The sequence below is a fragment of the Notamacropus eugenii genome, chromosome 2 (genome assembly GCF_028372415.1).
Source record: "Notamacropus eugenii isolate mMacEug1 chromosome 2, mMacEug1.pri_v2, whole genome shotgun sequence".
NCBI classification, from domain to species: Eukaryota; Metazoa; Chordata; class Mammalia; order Diprotodontia; family Macropodidae; genus Notamacropus; species Notamacropus eugenii.
In genome coordinates, this window is record NC_092873.1 from 313,940,470 (window position 1) to 313,968,094 (window position 27,625).

Sequence of the window (27,625 nt, forward strand, 5' to 3'; positions counted from 1 at the left end):
TTACACAAAGATGTTTGGGGCATTACAATTCTCAATTCTTAGGATGACTTACAAATTACAGTGGGGTAAGAAAAAAAAATCCTAGTTCCTAAGGCTTGTATTCAATATGTATTTCTGCTAGGATGGTGGAAAGATGCAACACATATTTAATAAACTCTTGCCAGCCTTAAGAGACTTAAGAGACAAATTCTGCAAGTCAGCTCTTTCAGATGCTGAAAAATCTGACCTTTAGACCCTGTGCAGATCTGGTACTATATAGAACTAAACTGTACTGCCAGATACTATATTACTGTATTACTAGGTCAGTTCTCTATAGAAGTTAACTCTTAGCCTTACCTGTCAAAATGAAGTAACCTGTATATAGGTTTTAGATCAAAGATATATACAAGGTATATTAAAATGTACACCAAGGAAACAATTATTAACTTGAATATGAGGTCAAATCAGTAAGAGTTCAACAATTTAAAAGTGCTGATGTTTGTCTAATATCAGATACAAACTTCCCCAAGGACAAATTTTATTCCAGAGAAGACTGATTCCAGTTTCATGAGGCTAACATGAGAGGTATTTGTCAGGGCAAACTTTTACTTTGTGAATACTCGTGAAGCAAATGCTATGCATCTGCTAGCAGTCCATTTAGAGGCATTTGAAATGACCGATGGATGAATAAGATTCATCATATTCCTGCTTGCTGATCCAAATCTGCTAGAAAGTGGATAGAGAAGCCAGAATAGAGTCACCAATCCAGAAAGAATACTTACATTCAGGGGGAGCAATGGTCTTAATTTGAGCTAGGTGCCAAGGCTGCGATTTCTTTCTTCATTCTGTCAAGGATGCCAGGATATGTGGTAATACCACCAGACAATACTATGTTGGCATATAAGATCCTTTCACATATCAGTATCACACTTCATGATAGAATTTAAAGTGGTCTCCTGAATGCCACAGGATTCCATACCCAGGAAGGGTGGCTGGAAATGGGCCTCTGCACACCTGAACCTCTCATTGCCAATGGTGATCACCTGGCCATCAGGAAGCTCAAGCTCTTCTCCAGGGAAGAGAAGGAAGCATCAGTGGCCATCTCCTACTCAAAGTCCAGGAGGGCAACATGGCACAGCTTCTCCTTGATGTCATGAACAATTTCCTTTACAGTTATGGTAGTGAAGCTATATTCTCTTTCTGTTGGTATCTTCATAAGGTAGTCTGTCAGGTCATGGCCAGCCAAATCTCGACCTTGTAGATGGGTACAGTATGGGTGACACCAACACCAGAGTCCATAACAATACCAGTGTTACAACCAGAGGCATACAGAGACAACACAGCCTCAATAGCAATATACATGGCTGGGGTGTTGAAGGTTTCAGACATGATCTATGTCATCTTCTCTCTGTAGACCTTAGAGTTTAAGGGAACTTCTGTAGGCAGAACAGGGTGTTGCTCAGGAGCTATACAAAGTTTGTTATAGAAGGTATAATGCTAGATTTTCTCCATGTCATCCCAGTTGGTAGCAATGCCATGTTCAATGGGATATTTCAGAGTTAAGACACCTCTTTTGCTCTGGGCCTCATCACCAACATAACTACCCTTCTGCCCCATTCCCACCATGATACAGTGGTGTCTTGGGCATCCAACAATTGAGGGGACCACAGCCCAAGGAGCATCATCCACAGCAAAGTCAATTTTGCACATGCCAGAGCCATTGTCAATGACAGGAGCAGCTATTTTTTTTTCAATTTTTGTTTAATCTGAGGCTTTACATTGTCCTAATCTGAGAATTTAGACCTGGGGGGAAGTGAGGGTAGCAAATAAAGGGGGTACATCCAAAGTAGTCTACAAGTGCTGCCAAATACCACTGAGTGAGCTCTAAATTGTCTTTCTAGAATGATTATACATCACTTCTCCATCACATGCACTACATCATATTCTATCTCCTACTTCTAGTCTGTACTCCCATGCCTAGAATGTTATTCCCCTCTACCTCTGTATTGTGCAATCACTACCTACTTTCAAGGCTTAACTTAAATTCTACTTTCTTCAAGAGGCTTATCCTGCTTCCATCTCTCCTGGCGCCCCTCCCCAAAGTTGTTAATACACTCCTCTTTCATATCACCCAGCATTTTTGGTATATCTTCCATTTGCTCATCTGTGAATATGTGGTATACTTTCAGTGAAATGCAAGCTCCTTGAAGAGAGGAATTATCTCATTTTTGTATTTATATTTTTAGCACCTAGAACAGTGCTTGGCACATGGCTGGTGCTTAATAAATACTTGCTGACTTACTTATGCCACTTCTTGTCTTTCATATAAGCCATCATTAGTAATACACTACAACCTGCTGTAGTATCTTTGCATTGCCATTTTGGGTAACCTGGAATTTTATTCTTTAGAGATCATGGTGTTCCACAGTTCACAGTTATAGAGTATCATTAGGAAAATGAGTTAGCCCTTCTCTTTATCAAGACCAAGTTCTTTCCATTTCCTCTTGGCCATATCTCTATCAGCCTTTTCCAGTAGATTGTCCCTCTTGATTATCCCTTTACATTCTTTAGTCTTGCCCAGTCTAATGTTCCTTTCCTGCTGCTTTCAAACTTGACCAAGTCTCTCCCATCCTTAAAATGCTTTCTCTAGACCCAATCATTCCCTCAAGCTCTCTCCTCTACATTTCTTCCAGAAAAAACACTGTGTATACCGAATGCCTCCACTTTTAAATCTGGTTTCCAACTTCCTAAGTCAAGTGAAACTGCTCTCTCCAAAGTTATAATTGATCTCTTAATTTCCAAATCTGATGGTCATTTATTCCCATTCTTCTTAACTACTCTGTTACACTTGATTCTATTAACCATCTCCTCACGGAAATTCTCCTCTCTCTGTGTTTCCATGACACCAGTCTCCATAGCTTCTAGGTCTTTTCCTACTTATTTGATTATCCCTTCTGTTTCCTTTGCTGGCCTACTATTCTCCTTAACTTTGGGTGTACCTTAAGGCTCCTCATTTATTTTCCCTGTCCTCCTCTTTTCTTCTTTTCCTTTTCTCTGCTCTCTGTTATAGAGATCTAATCAGCTCCTTTGGGTATAATTGCTATCTCTATCTCTATGTATACATATCTCTATGTACATGAACTACTTATTGATATACCTACTCTCTCCTGAGCTCTAATCCAACATACAAAACTCCCTATTGAACATTTCAAACTGGACATTCTGAAGACACCAGTGTCTATCACACAGTAAGTATTTAATAAATGTTTGCTATCCTTACAGGTCTTGTACTACCTATCTCATATTTCTTATGAGGAAAATGCTTTGCAAACTATATAGCATATATATAAAGTTAGTACTTGTCTGTTCCTTAGTTGCTTTTAAGCCTAAATATCCTCACAAGGTAGACAGTTGAACAATAACAAGAGGACTAATTTTGCTGGGGTTCTGCTCTGCTCTAAGGAATTTGTGGTAAAAATAGTATGATGGGCCTAGTCAGAAATATGAAAACAATTGCAAAGGGTGTTGATGTGAATTTGCCTAGGTCTAAAGACATAGTCCCTATGAAGTGTGCTAATCTCTTTTACCTTTAAATAGCTTGCATTTGGCACTGTAATTATAGTGTGTAGTGTGCGTGTGTGTGTGTGTGTGTGTGTGCGTGCATGCATGTGTATGTGTAATGGGGGAGGGGAGTAAGTAGAAGGTACAGCATTAACATGGGCTTAAATTTTCAACATACATCAACTGAGAGGAATCCCATTGCCAAAACTGAGACCACAGGCAGCAAAAGCCAGATATTTTCTAAGTGATCCTGTCCTTTTGGGAGTAAAAGGTGTCTGACTGAGCCATCCAGTGGAGCAACTTCTGTTATGTCTCCAGGGCCTGTAAAATGCTATGCCATGAGGTATCTGTTTCTGATAGTAAGAGCAAAATGAGCAAACAAGTTTCATCTTCTCCCTTTTACCCAAGTAGTAGGACAAAATGGAAAAAGAAGAAAGACACCATATCAGGCTACTCTAGAAACAACCTTGTTTATCAATTTTGTTTTGTGATGCTGTGTCAGTGTTATCATCTCAAGGAGAATGTTCCTTACTCAGAGCTGTTTCTAACACATACTCTGTGTATTGTCTAGCAGGCATGTCAGGCAAAGTGATGACAAGAGCATAGTTTAAAAGGATTCTTACATCACTCTCCTATTATGCAGAGCACAGGCTGACTTCTGGCACTGACCTCTTAGAAATCTGTTTACTATACATTTTTTAATTTTCTCTTGAAAGTGAAGACATGGATGACTCAATTATGCTTTCCATTTCATAAACACTGAGAATTTGAAGGTTAAAGCAAGATAATCAGAAGCCCATTCACCTTTTAGCAGTGACCCAAACCAATGACTAGAAATCTCAAAGTAAAATGGATCGAAATCTTTTCTTATCTTTGCTGACTGCTCCATGCACTGTATGGGAACTATTTTTACTCCTCTATAAATGATCGATTCACTTAGCCTCCATTTGCTCTAGGAAATACTGAAACAAAATCTTTTTCTCTAAGAGAAAAAACAAACAAAAACAAACCTCTATTGTGTCCTTTGGCAAACTGTATTAGAGCAGACAATAACATATTCTATAGATTGATTTATGTTATCCAAACAAAGTACAAATGTTCTTAGTTTGGCAATTCATTGATTTGAAAAGATACCAGACATCTTGAAGTTAAAATAGGCATAGAAATAAATAATTTGTCCTGTCCCTTGAGGAGCTGCTTCTAGGAGTGTTGATGTCACTAGTATCACTTTAATTTTTTAAAAATTGGAGACCATGAAGTTTGCACTGAAACAGATATTAAAGCTAAGTCTGTAGGAAGGTAAAAATTGCAGAGATTGAGTGAAAAACTCTTAAGCAGATGTATAAGCAAAACTGTGATACCAACAAGATCCTTTAAGACATTGTCCTCCTCTATCTTATTATTCTTTTCAGGGCCTTTGTGCTACCCCCAAGCTGCACCAGGGACCTTCATTATACAATTTAACCTTATCCAGTCAGACCTTGCCTCCTTTCTCCATTAGGCTTGAAATAACTGAAACAGAGGACATAGTGTTTCATTCTACATCTCCATAATCATGAATTTGGCAAAGTATACCTTCTTTGCCTCCAGTTTTTCCTTTCTTCTTTTTCACTACCCATTACTCTTTAAGGACTCAGTATCCTTATATTCTCTTCCCACTCCTCTCTCTCAAAATCTTCCAACAGGAAAGAATCTAAAATAAGTAATTTACAAGTCAATATGAGTAATCTTGTTCCATTAAAATCCAGTTTTTATTCAAAATGGTGGTAATCCTGGATTTTTGAATTCTATCTCAGCTGATTACAACACTGATGGGACCAACAAAATTAGAAAGGCTTTAGGAAATTCTCCAATCTGTCATTCACACAGCTTTCAAAAAGATATTCCTAAAGCATACATCTGACTGTGTTACTTCTCTCTTCAATAAACTTTAGTAAATCAGTATAAACCATTCTGACATTTAAAGTCCTTCACAACATGGCTGTAGCTTGCCTTTCAAATTTTGCTTCTTACTACTTGTGTGACCTTGACAAGTCCACTTACACCTCTAGGTCTCAGTTTTCCCATCTGTAAAATGCAGATTTATTTCCCCTTTTAGGCACACTGGCCTTTTTATTGTTCTTTACTCATGACACTATACCACTCAACTCTTTTTTCTTTGAATAAGCCTGGAATGTACTCCTCATCTTTGCCTCTTAAAACTAAAGTTTTCATTAAAGTTCAGCTCAAGCACCACCTTTTACATGACCACAAGTTCCTTCCTGATCTGTCCCAGCTACCAGTCTTCCTCTTCTTCCCATTACCTATTTACTTTATATGTATTTTGCAAATACTTATATATGTACATGCTATTTTTCTTAACTTATTCTAAGAATGTAACCTTCTTGAGGGCAGGTACTATTTTATTTTTGTCCTTTTATCCCAATTTCCTAGAGTAATGCCTGGTACTTAGTCATGGCTTGATAAATGCTTGTTCACTGTTACATTAATTGTCATCAGAGAACCAGTTGAGGTAAGTTTAATGAGGTTCATCATCAAAAGATTGGCCAGTAGGTTAAGTCTTTTTTTCATGAAGGAGTGAAGGCATGAAGGAGTTTCAATCTTCAAATATAGAAGGTTAGAAATTCTTTTCCTATAGAAATAAGTGAATAAACTTGAAATGGAGTCATGTTCATGATCTTTGCATTTTAATATTTATTATAAATATATATTCAACATATGTGAATACATATTCATTATAAAATGAAAATTTTGTCTCCACTAAAAGAATTTCAAGCATCAGTAATTAGATAGGGAAAATTACCTGTGTGTTTTTGTATTGTTTTGTGTTTTAGATTATTACAATGATGGAGATGAGGGCCTTTCTGAATGTTCCTCAGCCTTCCTGAAGGCTCATCATAGACAGCCTTCTACACTACCTAGATTAAGCTCCTCCTCATAACTTAATTTTCAAACTAAATTGAACTCATACAGAGTTTTATTGAGTTTGAGAGGAAGAACTTTTAGTGTCTCCAAGATCATCTAGCATATCAACTTGTGTAGTACTCCTTCTGAGCTCACTCTTTCAACTTGCATGGGACTGAAACATTAGATTTCTGGATGGAAGAATTCTATTTCTTTGTGTGGAATTATATGGGTAACCCTGTGGGATGTTGGTTTTTAAGTCCTATTGCTTAATAACCCTTAACACTCCACTTCTCCTCCCCCTTTTTATAAGCAGGAGTCTTAATTAGCTTTTTCATGAAGAGTTTTTATCAGTGATTATTAAGAGCTGTTGGTAAAAAACTACTCCCCAAAAAACCAGGGATAGGCTCTCCCACAATAACATCAAGAATCTCAAAGTAAAGTGGACTTAAATTTATAGTATGACAGTGATAATAATAATAGGTTGTTTCATATTGCTCCTTTCTTTATGATGACAGAAATCCTTCCCATAAGAGTAGCTCTTTTGGGGGCGGAGCCAAGATGGCGGAGTAGAAACACACAAATACGCTAGCTCCGAACCCACAGCCCATGAAATATCTGTAGTAAAGAGCTGCCAATAAATTCGGGAACAGGAGAAGCCACATAACAGTGGAGCAGATAAGATTTCTGTTCCAGAGGGACCTGCAAACCTCTCGCAAAAGGTCTGTCACACCGCGGACGTGGAGCCCGCCCGGCTCTGCCCCAGCCCCAGCGCCGAGGGGAGCAGATCCGAGCGGACTTCAGGGATGGGATCTCCAGCAGCCATGCGGGTCCCTCCACCCGCAGGTGAAGGGGGTCGGTGAGAGGGTGTCTTTGGTGGGTCAAGAGGGGAGTGGGGTGCCCCTGTGCTTGGGCCCCCTTGGGGGGCAGCAGCAGAGGCGGGAGTGGACTGGGTCTCCCCGGGTGGGCAGGAGCCCAGATCCGTTGTTGAAGGTCTCTGCATAAACCCCCTGAGGGAACTGAGCCCATGAAGCGGCCCTGCCCCCACCTGAACACCTGAACATAATCTCACACTGAATAGCAGCCCTGCCCCCGCCCAAAGCCCTGAGGCTGGGAAGCAGCATTTGAGTCTCAGACCCCAAGCGCTGGCTGGGAGGATCAGGAGGCAAGGTGGGTGTGAGGAGAATATTCAGAGCTCAAGTCACTGGCTGGGAAAATGCCCAGAAAAGGGAAAAAAACCAAGACTATAGAGGGTTACTTTCTTGGTGAGCAGGTTTCTCCTCCCCTCCCTTCTGATGAGGAAGAGCGGTGCTCACCATCAGGGGAAGACACGGAAGTCAGTGCTTCTACATCCCAGCCCACTCATTGGGATCAGTTCTGGGAAAAGGTCATGAAGAGCTCAAAAAATTTTCAAAATTATGTTAGAGAAGTGGAGGAAAAACTGGGAAGAGCAATAAAAGACTTGTAAACAAAGTATGAACAACAGATCAGCACCCTGTTAAAGGAGACCCAAAAAATGCTGAAGAAAATAACACCCTGAAAAATAGGCTAACTCAATTGGAAAAGGAGGTTCAAGAAGCCAATAGAAGAAGAATGCTTTCAAAAGCAGAATTAGCCAAATGGAAAAGGAGATTCAAAAGCTCACTGAAGAAAATAGTTCTTTCAAAATTAGAATGGAACAGATGGAGGATAATGACTTCATGAGAAACCAAGAAATCACAAAACAAAACCAAAAGAATGAAAAAATGGAAGATAATGTGAAATATCTCATTGGAAAAACAACTGACCTGGAAAATAGATTCAGGAGAGACAATGTAAAAATTTTGAGACTACCTGAAAACCATGATCAAAAGAAGAGCCTAGACATCATCTTTCATGAAATTATCAAGGAAAACTGCCCTGATATTCTAGAACCAGAGGGAAAAATAAATATTGAAAGAATCCACCAACCACCTCCTGAAGGAGACCCAAAAAGAGAAACTCCTAGGAACATTGTGGCCAAATTCCAGAATTCCCAGGTCAAGGAGAAAATATTGCAAGCAGCTAGAAAGAAACAATTCAAGTACTGTGGAAATACAATCAGGATAACACAAGATCTAGCAGCTTCTACATTAAGGGATCAAAGGGCGTGGAATAGGATATTCCAGAAGTCAAAGGAACTAGGACTAAAACCAAGAATCACCTACCCAGCAAAACTGAGTATAATACTTCAGGGGACAAATTGGTCTTTCAATGAAATAGAGGACTTTCAAGCATTCTTGATGAAAAGACCAGAGCTAAAAAGAAAATTTGACTTTCAAACACAAGAATGAAGAGAAGCATGAAAAGGTAAACAGCAAAGAGAAGTCATAAGGGACTTATAAAAGTTGAACTGTTTACATCCCTACATGGAAAGACAATATTAGTAACTCTTGAAACTATTCAGTATCTGGGTACTTGGTGGGATTACACACACACACACATGCACACGCACACACTCATAGAGACAGAGTGCACAGAATGAATTGAATAGGATGGGATCATATCTTAAAAAAAAAAATGAAATCAAGCAGTGAGAGAGAAATATATGGGAGGAGAAAGGGAGAAATGGAATGGGGCAAATTATCTCTCATAAAAGAGGCAAGAAAAAGATTTTTTTAGTTTGGGGATAAAGAGGGGAGGTGAGAGAAAAACATGAAGTTTACTCTCATCACATTCCACTAAAGGAAGGAATAAAATGCACACTCATTTTGGTATGAAAACCTATCTTAAAATACAGGAAGGTGGGGGACAAGGGGATAAACAGGGTGGGGGGGACAATGGAAGGGAGGGCATAGGGAGGAGGGTACAATTTGAGGTCAACACTCACAGGGAGGGACAGGATCAAAAGAGAGAATAGAAGTAATTGGAAGCAGGATAGGATGGAGGGAAATATAGTTAGTCTTATACAACACGACTATTATGGAAGTCATTTGCAAAACTACACAGATTTGGCCTATATTGAATTGCTTGCCTTCCAAAGGGAGGGGGTGGGGAGGGAGGGAGGAAAAGAAGTTGGAACTCAAAGTTTTAGGAATAACTGTCAAGTACTGTTCCTGCCGCTAGGAAATAAGAAATACAGGTAAAGGGGTATAGAAAGTTATTTGGCCCAACAGGACAGAGGAGAGGATGGAGACAAGAGCAGAGAGGAATGATGGAGGAGAGAGCCGAGTGGTGATGGGGGCAACTGGAATGCTTGGTGTTTTGGGGTGGGGGGAGGGGACAAGGGGGGAGAAAATTTGGAGCCCAAAAATTCTGTGAAAATGAATGTTAAAAGTGAAATAAATAAATTAATTAAAAAAAAAAAAAAGAGTAGCTCTTTTTCAAAAACTTGGCCTGAATTAGAATTCTCAGCTTCGCTGCTGAACTGAAATCTTTTGAACTGAGCTCAGCTATGGATTGACTACAATTTTATTCATAGACTCAGTGGGTATGGCTGAATCTAGCAGCTTATCATATCACTTTTTTCCTTGACCTCGTGTTTGCCTAGGCAGACCCTAGCAAACTCTTTATATTTTATACCAATATTATCTTGGAAAGCTTGGAAGTAGCTCTGTATCAAAAACTCTTTACATTTGTTAGTAGAGGCATTACTGAAAAGGATATTTAGTATTAACAGGCATTCTTGGCTTTAGTTCTTGGCTGTATAGTAGTGAATATATAATGAATATTTATATAATGTGTATATATAATGTATAGTTGTATACATTAACTGGAGTTCTTGGCTGTCATCAAGAAGCTCAAAGATTATGGAACTAATTAGCAAGTGTGGACAGCAAATAATTTATGAACTTATATTCAAACCAGGGTCAAGCTGATGCTGCCTTTGGAAGATGAGTAGCAAGATTAGTTAACCTGAGTTGCAGAAGTCCTGTCCTATAGGCCTAATGACATGGAAATTATGGTAATACACATAGAAGCTGTGAAGGCTATTTGTGCTACACAAGCAAATTTATAATCAAATGGAAGTGTGCCTGAGAGCTTAAGACTTCTACACAATACTGTGAAGGCATGTGAATTCTTTTGCACCAAAGAAATCCTTTGCTTCAGTTCGTTGAGGATGATTGAGGCAAAAACAGATGTTTGATGAAAGAATGTAAGATATCATAAAAGTGGTAAAGGAAGTGCTGACCCTTAGAAACAAAAGTTTTATTTCTGAGAAGGAATCTTAATGTTAAGGCAATGGCAAAATCTGTGTAATATAACACTATATGAGTCCCACCCATGTCACCATGTGCTATACTCATGAAAATACTACATGGTTACTTGAAAGATAAAAAAATACTTGAACTAGAAAGAAAAGTATTTTATTGGTTCCAAGTGGGGCCAAAGGTGTATATGAAGTATATAGATTGTGTTTGATGTGTCCAAAGGAAAGAGCTATCAACTCATGCTACATATTTGAAAAGCATAAACATAAGTAAAATATTAAGCTTGTAGGTACTGACTTTTTGTTTTTAGAAGGAAATAGTAGGAACATGAATCATAATTACTGAGCATTTCTCTTGGTATGCATAGGTATCTTCAACCAAATCAAATTGTGATTGGGCTTTAGGTGATGGATACAAAACAGAAGCAAAAGAGAAGGCACACACACCCTCTTCTTCTTTGTAAAAAAGGTGAAAAACAGGAAAGAAAACATTTAAGTAATTAAAACTGAAAATGAATAAGATGAAGAGGAATATAGAATTAAAATCATAACTTGAATGTGAATGGAATGAACGCAACCATAAAATAGAAGAGAATAGCAGAAAAGCTGGATCCCATAATTTTGTTTACAAGGAATACACTTGAAAAGTAAAGATTTACTCAGGTTTAAAATAAGAATCTAGAGAAAACTATTATTCTTCCATTGCGGTTTTTAAAGGGGGTAGGGACAGGATTATTAGTTATGATGTTACCCAAAGCAACAGGAAAAAAAACTTGACTGAAAAAAGTAAGAAGGGAAAGTAGATTTTTCAGAAATGTAGAAAAGATGATAAAGCAATTATTAATACTAAATGTACTGAATATCATACTGTACTGAATATCATAAAATAAAAATACTTAAAGGGAAAGTTAAATGGGAAAATGCAGACAGTGAAAACATAAATATGGGGAAATCTTCATTTCAAACCAAACTTCATTTGATTAGATAAATCTAACCTAAACTAAATAAAAAAATGTCTCATAAGTGAGACATATCTGGTGTAAAATTGAATGGAAATAGAAAGGAATATATATGTTTCTCACCTTTGCATTAGTATCTTTAAAAAATTGACCTTTAGAACATTAGAACTTCACAAAAGGAATTCCACTGAAATAAAATTACGTTCAATAAAAGGTCACATAAGGAAAGATTAACCATTACCTTGAGACTGAGTAACTTAATCTTAAACAATGGCTAGATCAAGGAACAAATCATAGAAAAAATAAGTAATTCTATTAAATATAATAACCACAATACTGTCAAAACAGGATTGTGATGAAAATTTATGTCTCTATACATTTTCATCAAGAGAGAGAAATAGCAAATTAAATGATTTGAGTATGTCACTTTAAAAATAAGACTAGCAAAATTTTAAAGCAATTTTAAAATTTGGTTAGTTTAAAATTACAAAATAGATGTGCTGAATATAAAATTAAAAGAAAAGTGACCATTAAATCAATGAATGAAATTAATATTTTAGAGAAGAAAATGATCAAATAAATTAACTATTAGGTAATAGTTTTTTTTTAAAAGAAAGAAGAAAGCCAAATTACCTTCATCAAATTTTTTTTAAAAATTCACAACAAATTCAGCAGAATTAAAGGAAATTATTGAACCTATTAAATTATTAGACATGAATATTTATAAACATATAAATGCTCAGGTCAGTGCAATAAGAAATAGGTTTAATTAATTCAATAGGACAAAAAGAAATTGACAGACCATAGGTGAATTTCTCTAGGGAAGAAAAAGACCCAAGGCCAGATGGATTTGTAAGCAAATTCTATCAAATGTTGAAAAAAAGAATCCAATTCAATATTACACAAGCAGTTTGCAAAAATAGGAAAGGAAGCAGTCTTGCCAGATTCCTTTTATGATACAAATATGATCTTGATAGCTAGACTAGGACAATTCAAATGGAGAAAGGAAAACTATAGATCAATATCCTTAATGAATACCATTACAAATATTTTAAAGAAAATATCAGCAAGTTTCAACATACCCAAAAGATTATATATTATGAACATATTGGATTTATACCAGGAGTTAGTATAGGTGTAGAGAGATCTTCATAAAATATGATAGATTAAAAGAGCATCATTTGCAATGAGGATACACTGGAAGTCCAATAAACAGAAGAATAAGACAAGGATGTCCTCTTATTGTTTGATGTAATTCTAGAAGTGCTAGCAACAGCAATAAGATGAGAAATAAACTAAAGTTGTAAAGATAGGAGAACAGGAGGTACAATTACTCTTATTTGCTGATGATGTGATGGCTAGTTAGAAAATCCTAAGGAATCAGTAAAGATTTTAATGGAGGCAATAGTTTCAACAATGTTGGTAGCCTATAGAATAAGCCTAAAAATAAATTATAAAATCATAATGAGATAAATAAAAATGAAACACTCATTTAAAATAATTATGAAATACATAGTATATTTAGAGGTTAATCTACCAAAGGACATATAATATATGTGGAGATTCAATTACAAAGTGCTCCTTAAAAGGGGTAAAGAACAACTTCAATAACTGGAGGATTATTCAGTGTCCATGACTGGGCTGGACAAAGACAACATAACAAAATTTACCACAATATCAAAATATATCAATAGGTCTCTTTAACGTTATTCTAAATTACTAATGGGATACTTGGCAGAATTTGATATAATAATAATTTATACACAGAAAAATCCTAGAAAATAAAAGAGAAAAGAAGAGCAAAAGTAAGGAGTAAAAGGCGAATGGTACTTCCAAACCTCAAACTCTTTGGTATTCGTTAAAAAACAGACATCAAAGGGACACACTAGATAAGGGAAAAGAGAAATAATGGAAACTAGTTACTCAGTATCTAATAAACCTGGAAACATAAACTACTTAGCAAAGTATTGCCTATTTGAAAACAATTGTTGAGAAAACTAGAAAGTAGTCAGGCAGAAATTAGACTCAGACCAACATCTTACATCATAATTCATAATAAATTCAAAATGGATATATAGCCTGAATATTTGAAAATCATGACATTAAAAATTTCATATCTATTGGTGGGAGATATATTCTTAACTCACCAAGGGATAGTATCAATCACAAAAGATAATTTTGATTCCAATAAACTGAAAATCTTTTGCACAAGCAAAATGAATACATCTAGGATAAAAAAGAAAGTGGCCAAATGGGGGAAAATCCTTTCCATTAAATTTATCACATAAAAGATTGGTACACATGGGTAGACCATGCCCCAATAGCTAAGTTTTTAAAGGATATGAACAAATAATTTGTGCCCATAATGGGGATGGGATTCATGCTGGACTCCTTAAAAGGACCCCAAAATCTCTGAACTAAGTCTCTGTAATTTTCCTGATGCACTGCCCCATCCCCCATGCTGTCCTTGCATTGTGGATTTAATCCTGCCCCAATCTCTAATTCTTTGTGTTCCCTCTAACCTGGCCCAGCCTTTCATTGTCTGTCACCTCCAGATCCCACCCTTAATTCCATCTAGATCCCTTCTAGGTCACCCCAGTCACCCCAGACTACTTGGTCACTCCTTGATCACATCCAGATCTTCCCACAGTCTTTCTGTATATAATGTCTACCTTACAACCCCTTAAATTACTCAGATTCTTAAAATCTGGCCAGTAGTTCAGACTCGCTAGGAATCTCCTCCAACCCAACAAGTGTTTTAATAAAACTTGTCTCTGATTGAAACAAGGCTTGAGTCAAATTCTTTTGAGGCAGGACCCACACCTTTTGCCTTTGAATTTTATGGTTCCCAGCACCCGTAGACCTCAACACCTAAGCCTCTGAAAGTAGAGAGAGTGGACCCATTAGAAAACTGAGAAGTATCTTGGAGTAAAAAATCAATGAGATGATATAAAAATGTTCTGCTGAATGGGGGATAACTGCAAGATACCCAAGCTTGAATGCCACTGGCATGACATAGGGTTGACTTTGCATGGTAGCAGACACTAGTCCCTTTTCTAGGCATCCTTAGTAAGAATCACAACTGGGTAGGATGCTGGAGAGAGATGAAAGAGAAGAGCCAAATGAGAGGCAAGGCAAAATTCATGGGAACTTTTAGGAATCCCAGGAACCTCCAGAATTCACCATAATTAGCTAGGGTTGGTTATCCATGAGAGTCAACGTGAGGCTGCTACTCCTGTACGATTTATAACTGTGTTGTGGAGGGGGGGCAGGAATAAATGATAGCTTACTTAGCAAAGAGTTTTTAAGACCACTTAGTTCTTAGACTGCATTATTCTGGAAAGAGCAATGGTGTGAACTCAGTCCTGAAAGCAGATTTTGGTTCAAAGGAAAACAAAACAAAAAGTTCCTATCAATGAGAGCTATCCCAAAGTGGAACTGACTGCCTCAGAAAATAATGGCGTCCTCTTTGCTGTTCAAGCAAATCTTGAATGAACGTTTGTCAGCAATGTCATAGAGGGGAATTCTTGCTCGGGTATAGGGTTGACTAAAAGTCATTTGAAGTCTCTCTCAACTGGAAGATTCAGAAATTCATTTGATCCTCACAACAACCCAATCTTCATAAATATAAGAAACTGAGGCAGAGAAGATAATTAATTCTATTAAATTAAAATTCTTATTATTCAAGGTATATCTCAATGCTACCTCCTGAATAGTCTTTCCTGACTCTTCCTTGTTGAATAATCACTGAGTTCACAAAGTATTTTAATTATACCTCTATTATAGCACTAGTCAAATAATAATTATAATGTAATTCCTTTATATGGAAGCAGCTAGACAGCTCAGAAGATAGACTGTTGGAGTTGGGAAAACCTGAGTTCAAATTCAGCCTCAGACACTTACTAGCTGTGTGACCTTAGGCAAGTCATTTAATCTCTATTTTTCTCAATTTCTTCACCTGTAAAATGGGCATGATAATAGTATCTCCCTCCCAGAGTTGTTACGAGGAACAAATAAAATCACATTTGTAAAGCACTTAGCAAAGTTCTGGTTATTATTATCATTCATTATAATTATATAAGGCTTTATTATTACAAAGTATATTACATACATTATTTCACTGGATTCTTACTATTATCCTGAAGTAGATGGTAGAAGTTTTATTAACTACATTTTATATATATATGCATATATAACAATAGCACAATGGATCATATAGTAATTATATAGTAATGAATAATATGTTATCCTATTTTATTGTACAGAACAAATCCTTCATATTTATACATGCACATGCATATACATACACACAGGCTAATAATGTTAGCCTAGATGAGTTGTAGCAGGGATTCTTTTCTAGCTACGTTTTGAATTAGATGATTCCTGATGTAATTTTCCAAAGAATCCCTGCTATATCTCATCTTACCCTTTGAATAGTTGGTCATTCAGTCTTTTCTTAAAAACTTTCAATGAAGAGGATCCCACCACCTACTGAAGCAGCCCATTCTGTTATCAGATAGCTCTCAAGTTTTTCCTGACATCAAGTCTAAATTTTGTTCTTTGCAATTGCCTCTGGAGCCAAAGAGCAAGACTAATTCTTCTACCTAAAAGTCTTTCAGATATTTGAAGATATTTCTCATATTCCCCCCCCCCCGAGTCTTCTCTTCTCCACCCAAAATATCCATAGTTCCTTCCTAACCAGTAGGCATTTATTGAGTACTTACTCTATGTCAGGCATTGCAGTAGGCACTGGGGATACAAATATAAAGGTGCGATAATCCCTGCCATCCAAAAATTCTGACTGATTCTCATAGAATATGGGCTCAGGGCCTTTCTCTACCCTCCTTGCCTGTCTCTGGAGTCTCTCCAACTTCTCTACATTCTTCCTAAACTGCAGTTTCTAGAACTTAACAAAGACAGAGGGACTCTCACTTCTCTATTCTGGGAAATTGCGTCTCTCTTAATGTAGCCTGACAGCACATATCACACTGTGAACTTTTTTCAGTCTATGAACAATTTAACATTTATCCCAGTTATATTTCATTTCATGAGCTTAGAACCAAAGTGCCAGCCTTTAAAGAAACTTTTGAATCCTATTTCTGTCACTGAATGTGTAAACTGCCCCTCTCTCTGATGATCTCATGCATTCCTAACTTTAGATCTAAAGACAAATAGAAGAATGATGTCCCATCCTCTAAGCCCCTTCATCCTCAGGATCAAATACAAAATCCTCTTATTGATGTTTAAAGCCCTTCATAACCTAGCCTGTAGTGGGTTAAACAAATCACAGTTACTGTTAGGAGCATTATAAGTTAAATGGATCATGATTGCAGTTAAGAGCAAGAAACTCATAAATAGTCTCACTAGGTCAAGAATGATGTGTGGCTGGCAGCCAACTCTGTCTTTGTTGAACATTTATACATCTTGCTAATTTGGTCACATTCTACATGTTTTAACCCAGTTCTCTCCTTACACATAAATAGTTCAAGTGCCAAGCCCCTGCGTGGACTTAAACCTGCTGCTTATTGTCCATTTCAAGATGCTGTCTCAGAGCTCTCCTGAAAGGGATTATAAATTCCCTAGTACTGTAGGGGACTGTAAATCAGTCCCCTAATAAACCTAGGACAGATTACTCTGCTTTTGTGTGCCTCTCTTTTCAGAATTTCTGCATCAGAAGTGATACAATAGGGACTTTAGTGTCTTGGTATAGTTCGCAGGTTTCCAGGAAATGTTCTGAGGAATAGGGAAAAGTACTGGGGAGCTCCTCAGATGACAGTTCATGGGAACGTGGGTCCTGGTAGATCAAGTAATAGATTTGTGTGAGCCACGTAAGGAGTGGGGGGCTGCCCCCAAGAGAGTTTAAGTATTGAGTACCTTGCTAGCTGAGGTTTTTGTTTGCTGTTAGTGAGGAAGCAAAGAAGCGATAACGAAAATAATTTGGCTTGTCATCAACTGCTTTATGCTACGTCACTGAGCAATGGTTAGCTGCTAAGGCTCAAATGTGTTAACTGAATGAAAATCTAGGGCTAGAAAGAAACATGTGAACTGCCACCTCCCAATTAATGAAGGAAATGCTAGAAAAGAGTGAAAGGGGAGAAAAATACCTCTTTACCTTATCATGCCATTTTGTAAAGGTGAAAGAGTACCCAATTACAAAAGTTTAGGTCAGAGCTATTATAATATTTAAAAACTGGAACACAGGACCCAGAGGAAGTAGATTCAAAGAGGAGTGGGAGGTAGTGACAGAGCCTAAGAAGAAGATAGAGACTGCAGACTCTCTTCAATTATACTTAGATTAGTATCAGAGCCAGACAAAGTTCAGGTATATGGGGAATGATCAAGGTCTGCCTCCCCCAACAAAATAAAATTAATAGATTTTACTGGCCAGTTTCTGACAGAAACTGAATCAATTCTTGGGTGGATGGTTCTATTATAGGCTGGGGAGCAGATGGAATTAAATTATCTGGGTCTGAGGTTGAAAAGATAAGTAGTTTTAAGACATTCCCAACCTTAAGACAGAGGCTGAATGGCACAAGAGGAATTTAGGTGATACTCTATTAGATTGAATTATTAATGCCTGTAGGGATTCTTGACTGGACCCTACAGATACACTAGTAGAATATGCTCCCTGGAGGAGGGTGGAGGGAACTCAAGCTACCATTAAGGAGATGTCCATGCAATCTGCCATATACACTCCAGAGTTTCATAGGCCTGATATAGAACCTGTTATAGTGGAGATGAGGAAGGTAAGCTTTTAAAGTTAGACTTTATTCATTGAAAGGGACCTTTATTATTTTAGGACCCTTGACAAGGGCTTAAGTCTATGCCTTTGGGGAAGCACTGGCCAAGGTGGTTGAGAATCAAGATCTAAATTCCACCAGCGTAAGAACTGTGTAAATGAAGTCAGAAAAGACCTGCATAGCAAATGGGCCAAAAAAGGGTTATTAGGAAGCAAATGTGACTTGATTTGATAGGAAATGGGGTACTGGGAGAAGAAACTCCATCAGCAATAGCCAAAAAAGAGTCCATCAGCCCCTTCTGAAGAAAATAAGACCCCAAACATAAAGAATGGGACAAAAACATTGTATAGTCTTCCCTGCTTGCCACTTGAACTTATAAGGGACTAGGGGTGAGGCTGAGGCTCATCAGAAAACAAAGTGAACTAAGGAAGACTGGTTGTGTTCATCCTTCATTTTCAAAGAAGATCATGACATCAGAGAACTGATGACATGACTTGCACTTGTTTTGAGCGAGGGAGAGGCAAGGTCACCAGCCTCACTTTCTCCTCCTGAGCCATCTGAATCCAGTGACCAAATATTTATTAGGATGACTGGAGACAGCCCAGGATGCAGTGGAAGTCCTTGGCCTTTTTAGGAAGACTGGAGACCTTATGTGAAAGTAATCTTGCATTGGTCACAGCACAATAAACAGTCCTTGCTCTAGTAGACATTAGGGCCAAATGTACTTTCATTTACAGAAATTCACATGTATTCTTTGGTCCCTTAGTTTACAATAACAGCTATGCCTAGAAAAGAAAACTAAAGTTGTGTTACATATTGGGTGCTCACTACTCCCCAAAACATCTTGTATATATTCACCAATCCCCCAACCATTATAGGAATAAATTCATTCTTGTGCAGTTTTGTACACTAGTATGGGGAAATTTTGGTTATGGGTATGAGTGGTGAAAGAGATCCTTCAGAATTTTGTCAGGTGGACAAAACTATTTATCTCTCATCACCATGGAGAGGAGTGAACATTAGACAATTCAGACTGCTGGGAGGGCTCTAAGAAATATTAGAAACAATTTTGGAATTGACTAAAGTGACTATCATGTGCAAAATCATAGTTATTTTAATGGTTCAGTGTGGCCTGTGGAAAACCCAAAAGGACTTGGAGAATGACAGTAGATTATTGTGAATTTAAGGTCACTCCCCCAATACATGTTGATGTCTTGAATGTAGTTCCTACCTTAGAGAGGCAGACCACAAAAATGGGGTGATAAATAACAGAATACCTTCAATATAATCAAGGCCCTGATAGTACAAGATGTTGCTACATCTAATGTGGGATATGTTTGAGCTCTGTTGCAGTGACTTTAGCCTAGGGCATAGCAGACCCATGGATTCTGGTCACCTATAAAGGGATAGATTGACAATAGCTTGATAAAGTCAACGTGCTGTTGCACAATCCCCTACGCTGAATCAATACCATAGCTACTTAATACAGCAGAACTCTCTGTTTAATAGCCTTTTCAGGGCTGCATTGTTACTAGTCTCATTCTTTCTGCTAATTGAATACTATATTTGTCAACCTGACTGTTCTATTGTTACTGTTATGTAACCTGATCCAATTGATGATATGAGAACTGGTACATAGATTGCGTATACCACATGACACATGCAAGCCTTTGCTTCTCCACAGTCATGGAAGAACATTTTGCTAAAGAAACTAAGACCATGCCTTTTGTTCTATTATATTTGCCATTTTATGTTCTTCCTTTATGCTGTACACATGCTTATACTATTGATGTGCAGTGTATTTACAATTTACAAAAATCACAGAAACCAAGGTCCTTAAATCCTGTTTTTCCATGAAATCGTAGATCCATTGTGGAAGAAATTGGTGTGAAGATTGTATAAGCCAATCATGACTGGATTGTGGACTATATCGATCATTGTTGTGGTTAGGAGCAACAAACTCATTCTCACTAGATAAAGAATGATGTGTGGCTCACAGCCAACTCTATCTTAGTTGAATATCTATGCATTCTACTACTTTAGTCACATCCTGCATGTTTTAATCTAGTCTATTCTTAAGTAGTTACAGTAAAATACATGAATAACTTAAAAGCCAAGGTCTTGTATGGATTTATGCCATGCCTTGCTGTTCATTGTCCATTGATCTCTTGTAAGTCAATCCCTTAATATAGCTTGAACTGATTACCTTGGTGTTGTGTGCCCCTTTCCTCAGAATTCCTGTGCCACAAGGGAAAGCAGTAGGGCACTTTCTGTATTACAGTTTGCAACAATCCATCCTACCTTTATACGTCATTCCCTACCACATATTCTTTGATTTAATAACATTGGCCCTCTTGCTATTCCACGCACAAGATGCTCCATCTCTCAGCTCTGCTCTAGAATTCTCTCCCTCCTTATCTCAGCCTCCTGCCTTCCAGGGCTTCCTTTAAGTCCCAACTAAAATCCCATCTTCTACAATAAGCTTTCCCCAACCTCTCTTAATTCAAATGCCTACCCTCTCCTAACTATTTCTTATTTATCCTATATGTAGCTTGTTTGGATGTATTTGTTTGCTTGTTATCTTCCTGCATTAGACTGTGAGCTCATTGAGAACAAAGACATTTTTTTGCCTCTTTTTGTATTGCAAGCACTTAGTCTAGTGCCTGGTACATAGAAGGCACTTATCAAGTATTTATTGATTAACTGATTGACTGACAGATTGAAATCAGCTCTATTGTAGCCAAATACCAGAAGGGTAACTGAAAAGAAAAAACCTAAGAGGAATTCCTCCACTCTGGCATTCCTCCATTAAGAAAATCTAGTTTTGCTACAGACTTCAGATGAAGGAGGTCAAGGAGAGAGAGGAACCAGAAGAGTTGCAATGAAATCCTGGGGATCTGGGCTATTTTAGAAAGGCCCAGAAGATAAAATGGGTTGGGGAGTACCTGTCTTCACCACAATGGTTGGAAACTCCAAACATTACTTAAAACAAGTATTCTCCCTATACATTTTTTCTTAAAGTGAAGAAGTTATTTCCATTAAATATATGATTGGCACACATAGAATGCCTCTACTCATCACATTTGAAATTTTATAGGATTTTACCTGAACTTGTATTACTTGAATACTTGTAACTTACCTACTTTTTGGACTTAACATAAAATCAGATAAAAGATTCCAAATACAAGGAAATAGGTAGTGAATTGTACTTTTCATAACCCCAAAAGAGGTACTGGATTAAAAGATTCTTGACAAGTTAGAAGAGATATGTTCTAGTAGATTGGATGGAGTGCTATACTCCCAGATGCAGAATACCTGGGTCTAAATCTTGCCTCTGAAGCTTATTAGCTCTGTGACCTGAGGAAAATTATTTAATTGCTCTATGTCCCAGGTTATTCTTGAAAAAAACAAACCACAAACCAAAAAAAAAACCCACTCTACTAAATACCTACTAAGTTATTCGTGACCTGGGTCAAGTCACTTTATCTCTCTGGTCTCATCTGTAAAAAGAGAGGGATGAACTAGATGATCTCTTATGTGTCTTATAAATTAAGCATGACTGTTTCAAGAAGAAACCATGTGCATGGAATGGACAGGTTGCAATTTTCCATAAGAGGTTTTCTTTGAAATATGTAGAATATTATGTGTAGGTCAATGTTAAATAAAAGTCTGATAAAAAGATATTTTTGTGAAGGCCACTATTTAAAAAACTGAATATATAAATATTTATTGTATTTTCATCAATTCTCATCAAGGGTATTCGATATTTTCCAAGTGCCAATATTGTACACAACTTTGTGAATAAAACCTAAACCCACTTAGTTTTGTCAATAGCTTAATTAAAGTGAAAATCACTTCCCTAAAGAAGAAAAACTTTCCACCAGTCCTCCATTTAGTAGTCCTCACTGCTACAAAGCATGGGAAGGATAGAAATGCTGATGAGGAGGGAAAAGGGGAAAGTAAAGTATAGAAACAGTATTCGTTTCATAGGGTCTTGATTAAGGGAGGAATATTTATCTAGGTTCTTTTGCCTCAATTTCTCTATTTAGTTCCCAGGGAGAAAAGAGTGAAGGAAAAAAAGATCCATGTATAAGAAAAGACTTTTCTTTAGTAGAAGGGAAATTTCACTGGGACTGTAGAGTAGGGCTTAAACTTTTTCCACTTGTGACCCATTCAACCTCTTAAATTGGTTAGCAGTTTTTTTCCCCCTGGGTGTGAAGATTAAAGATTTGTTTGACCAGTTCCTCTCTCACAAAATCAATGTAATCAAGTCAAAACATTCCTTACTAATTGTTCTAGATTCTCAAAAAGATGTAGTGACCTCACAATGGACTAAGTCTGAGGCTCAAGCCTGAAGTGAATCTGATACTATGAGATCCAGATTCTATTACCCTCGTAGGCATACAGTCCATAAATGGGTAGGCTGAATTGCCAGAGACTCAGCAATGCTAAAGACTATTGATGAACATTATCATTTTGTATATTAGTGTCACTATGAATACATTTATTAATAAAAATTAATTGTACTCAGGGCAAATCAGGCAAAATTGTGAAATGGGAAGTTTGGCATTAGCAATTCCAAGTCTCTTCTCCTTTTTCTCTTTACCCAGAGTTTTCATACTCCCAAGGTTCTACTAATTCAAAAAAAATTTTTTTTCATCTGGCTTGTGATTTTGCTGGTGTAGGAATTCACAGCAAGGAAATTTTATCTTCCAATGCAAATCCAAAATTTGGAAAGTTGCCTAGGTCACTGAGAGGATATGTGACTTGGCAGGGTAAAATAGATGATAGATATAAGAGGTAGGAATGAAATTCAGGTCTTCCTACTGGAGGCCAGCTGGCTCTCTACTACATTATTGTGAACATAGTTTTTAGTAGGAAGAGGATTTTGGGAAGATGGCAGAGTAGGTCAGAAAATTCCAAGCTCTCCAGATTTCCCCCACAACTGGAGAAGATATGAAGAAAAACCCCAAGACCAAGGTTTGGTCCCTGTGAAGTCTAAACACTTCCAGGCTAGTTCCCCTAAAACAGCAAATGGTGATCCCTAGGGCTAGCTGGGTTGGGAGGCACCCTTGACCTCAGCCACAGAAATTTTCACTTCCCAGACACTGTGGGAAGTCAAGCATTTGAGCAAGGGAAGACTGTGGGAACCTCTGCTGATAAGGGATACCAGGTCCAGTTGTGCAGCCAAGAAGCAGCCCTGGGTGAGAAGGAACCAACACACACCTGGTGAGTACAGAAATCTGTGGACACTTACAGGAGGGTGGAATTCTTGGTTTTGGCTCCAGGCAAAGGGGAAAACTGAAGGAGGATCTGAAGCCAGAGGCACCATCCTCTATACCCCAGGACTAGAGGTGATTGTAAAAACTATGCTACTACAAATAAAAAAAAAATTCACAGACAAAAGAGTTACTATGGGAATAAAGAAGATCAAGGTTCATCTTTAGGGGAGGGTACTGAAGTAAAGAAACCCTCTTTTACCACAAAGAGTAATGTCAAGTGGTTACCTGCCCAAAAAGAATTCATAGAATAATTTTAAAAAGATTTTAAAAATCAAGGGAAAGAGTTAAAAACAAATAAAAAAAATAAGACCAATCCAAGAAAAACAAAAAGGCTATCAAAAGAAAGTCAGCCAGTTGGAAAAGGACACCTAGAATCTTAAGGAAGAAAACAAATCCTTGAAAATTAGAATCAGGCAATGGGAAGCCAGACCAAGAAAAAATAAAACAAAATATAAAGAATGAAAAAATAGAAGAGAAAGTGAAACATCTCATAAAAAAACAACTGATCTAGAGAAAAGATCAAGAAGAGAAAACAAAAATAATCAGACTACCTGAAAGCTATGATCAAAAATAAAATCTTGATATAATAATATAAGATAATTAAAGAAAATTGTCCTGAAGCATTAAAACAAGAAGGAAAGTAAAAATAGGAAAAATCTACTAATCACCGCCTGAAAGCTATCCTATGAGGAAAACCTACAGGAGTATCATTGCTAGATTCTGAAATCCCAGTTCAAGGAGAAAATGTTATGAGCAAGAAGAAAAACCAATTCAAATATGGTGGAGCCACAGTTAGGATCACACAAGACTTAGCAGTGGTGACACTAAAAGACTACAGGTCTTGGAACACTATATATCAAAGTGCAAAAGAGCTAGGGTTTCAGCCAAAAACATCATACTCAACAAATTTAAGCATAATCCTAAATGAGAAAAAAAACACCTCTGACATACAAGATAACAAGAGAAATAAAAGGTACACACCAAAGACTAATTGCAAGGGACTCATTAAGGACAGACTGTTTACTTTTTATATGAGGAAATGTAAAATGTATGTCTAAGATTGTTATTAGTAATTGGGTGGTTTGAAAGAAAGATTGGGCTAGAACTGAGTATGCTGTGATTCTACAAAGTAAAACTGTTTAGGAAAAGGTAAAAAGAGTAATTATCTTAAACAAATGAGATGCAAGAGGAAGAACTGATACAGAGGAATTAGATGGGTGAGGAAGGCTTGTAGTTTTGGAATCTTACTCTCATTAAGAATGGGTCAAAGAGGGAATGATATCTACTATATGTGTGTGTATGTATATATACATATATATGTGTATATTTATATATGTACACACCTATATGTATGTACGTATGTATGTATGCATGAATAAAAATCTCCTAAATTCAGAAAGAAATAAAAGGCTAAGGGGATGGGCGGGGAGAGGATAAAAGAAGAATTTTTAGAGGTAACCCTACTCACATCAAGTCTAGATTAAAAAGAGAACAATCTATACATTTAGAAGGCAATAAAGTTCTTCTAAATTTAGGAAGAAATAAGAAGGTGAGGGAATAGGATGGGGAGACATAGAAGGGTGTCTAGAGTAATGAGAATGAGACAAAGAGGGAATAACATATTTGGAAGGCTATAAAAGTCTTCAGATAGAAAAAAGAGGGTAAGGGTAAAGTGTAGGGAGAGAGAATAAGGAAGGGATCTTTGGAAAAGGGACATTAAGGGTAAAACTAAAGTAGAAGAGTCAGAAAGGATAGGAAATAGGAGATACACACAAACATAAATAAAGACCAGGACAAGGGAACTAATTATGATCTCAGACAAAGTCAAAGCTAAAACAGATTTAATCAAAAGGGAAAAATAGGGAAACTACACTATTTGACAATCCTATTTATCAGCATTGTTTGTGATCATTTAAAATAACTAGACATAAAGTTGGAACATTGTTGTGGTGCAGGAAATGATGAATTGGTAGACTTAGAAAAATGTAAATGTATGTATGTATGTACGTATGTGTTTATGTGCATATGTAAGTGTGTATATGTGGATGTGCATGTATATATGTGTACATACATATATACATACACATCTACATATATATCTTCATGCTTAATTATAACCTTCTTAGGTGGAGGAAAATGGGAAAAATAAAGTAAAAAACACAAAACAGAGAGCAAAAGAAAACTTACAAGGAAGCAAAGATAAGATGGACAGCTCTAAATACAATCTGTAGTATTTATTTTATGTATTGAAATGGTGTATTATATATTTTGAATCCTCTCTTACATTCTGCTGTACACATGGCAATGCTTTTTTTGCATTTAAGTTTTAGTACTTAAATTTATAAAGTTTCTTTTTTTTTTCTTATCGTGTATTTAAGTTTTGTTATTTAACTTTAAAATAAATTAATTTTTAAAAAGTTTTTAGTGCTACCATTTCCAGGGATTACTAGTTTAAAAAAAGAATTTGGAGAGGGAAATGAATAACCCCTCAATAATGGAATTTGAGGAACTATAATATATCTGGAAATGTTTGAGAAAAATTGGGAGCCTTCCCAATGTCTCATAAATTACGTCAAGCATGTGAACATTTATTGTCAATAAAACTCATAGCAGATATGGACAAAGATGGAGCAGCAAGATAGAAGAATAGTTGCTTCATATTCCACATACGAACTCCGTATGGGTGGAAGATTTCATGAAGCTACATTGTACAATAATCTTACAGTGTTATGCCATAAGGTGCTACCACAGTGTAATAGCTCTCTTCTACCCATACAGCATAGGAGACAACTGCTCTTTGTTTTAACTACCTTTCATGGACTCTTTCATAGTTGAATCAATAGGAATTCTTTTCTTCTCCACCAGTTCCTGGAGACCTGGTCTGAGAGCAATTTTTTCAGACAGATCATCTGCAAGTCGGGCTCTTTTAAGCTTCATCTGAGGAGTTGGAATGGATTCCTCTGCAGTTGTGTCTAAAAGGTTGAAATTAAAACCATCAGTTCTTCATCTCTTACTTTTTTGTCTATGGTTACAAAAATGTCAAAAATATATTTTTATCACTTTTCAGTAATAACACTATCAATTAACATGGATTAAGCAACAAATGGGTTACGGTATATGAGGTAAGTTCCAAATAAGGAATGGGGAAGAAAAATGGGAAAGAAAAAACAGAGAAAGACCAAAGCAAATTGGTCATGAAAAGTATAGCAAATGTTAACATTTGGCTGCTAGGTAAACAGTTCAAGGGTACTAAATTTTTCTCTGACTTTGATTGAGATGTTTTAGGAAGCTGATTTGTCCTTGTAGATCACTAGAGAATAACAAGCACATTTAAACCTCAGGCACTGGGCTATATGCATTGTTAAAATTAAAAGTTATAAAATGAAATTTCCACAGGCTTTTCATTTTCAATATTATCTGTTATCAATTTCTCTGTTAATAATGTAATGTTATTGATTATCTCTATTATTTTTAGAAAAGGTAAGACATTTGAAAACTTCTTTAATCATCCATTTATTATTGACATCCTTGTTCAGGCCTACATCATCTATTGCAATAGCCTCCTAAATGACTTGTTTTCCTTTAGACTCTTTTCCCTCACCCCATCAAACATAACTCATACTACCCATTCTCTTCAATTTAATTTTCCTAAAGGGCCTGGAAAAGTACCAAAGTATCTTGGACTTTCCTGCTCAAACATATTCAAGACTTCCATATTGCCTACAGAATAAAGTTGAAACTTCTTTTAGTGACAGTTTAGATCCTCTCCAAACTCTCTCCAATCTAATAACCAGGAGCTTTATCTCCCACTGTTACCCTTCATGTTGTTTAATTTTCTAAATTATTCTTCCATACTGTGGTTTCTTCTCTGCTCCACTCAGACCTCACCTGGGTATTCAAAGTTTCATAACCTACTCAGATCAATTCCTTAGTTCCAAAATGTCCCCTTCTTCCTCTTCCAACTAAAATGGATTACTTTGAGTACAGAAGATAGCAGGTAATATTGATCTGATTGTCTAATTAAAGTACTAA

At 36.9% G+C, this 27,625-nt stretch overlaps 1 protein-coding gene across 23 annotated transcripts in view; it reads right to left on the reverse strand.

Moving 5' to 3' along the window:
* Positions 1-27,625, reverse strand: part of MYOCD (myocardin) — a 167,189-nt gene that overhangs the window by 49,649 nt on the left and 89,915 nt on the right. For 22 of the 23 annotated variants that reach the window (XM_072645047.1, XM_072645056.1, XM_072645036.1 and 19 more), the window contains one exon: positions 26,404-26,565. The exons of the other annotated variant lie outside the window; for it this stretch is intronic. In XM_072645047.1, coding sequence (XP_072501148.1) covers positions 26,404-26,565 — 162 coding nt within the window. The remainder of the gene's footprint in view (positions 1-26,403; positions 26,566-27,625) is intronic. 23 annotated transcript variants of the gene reach the window in all.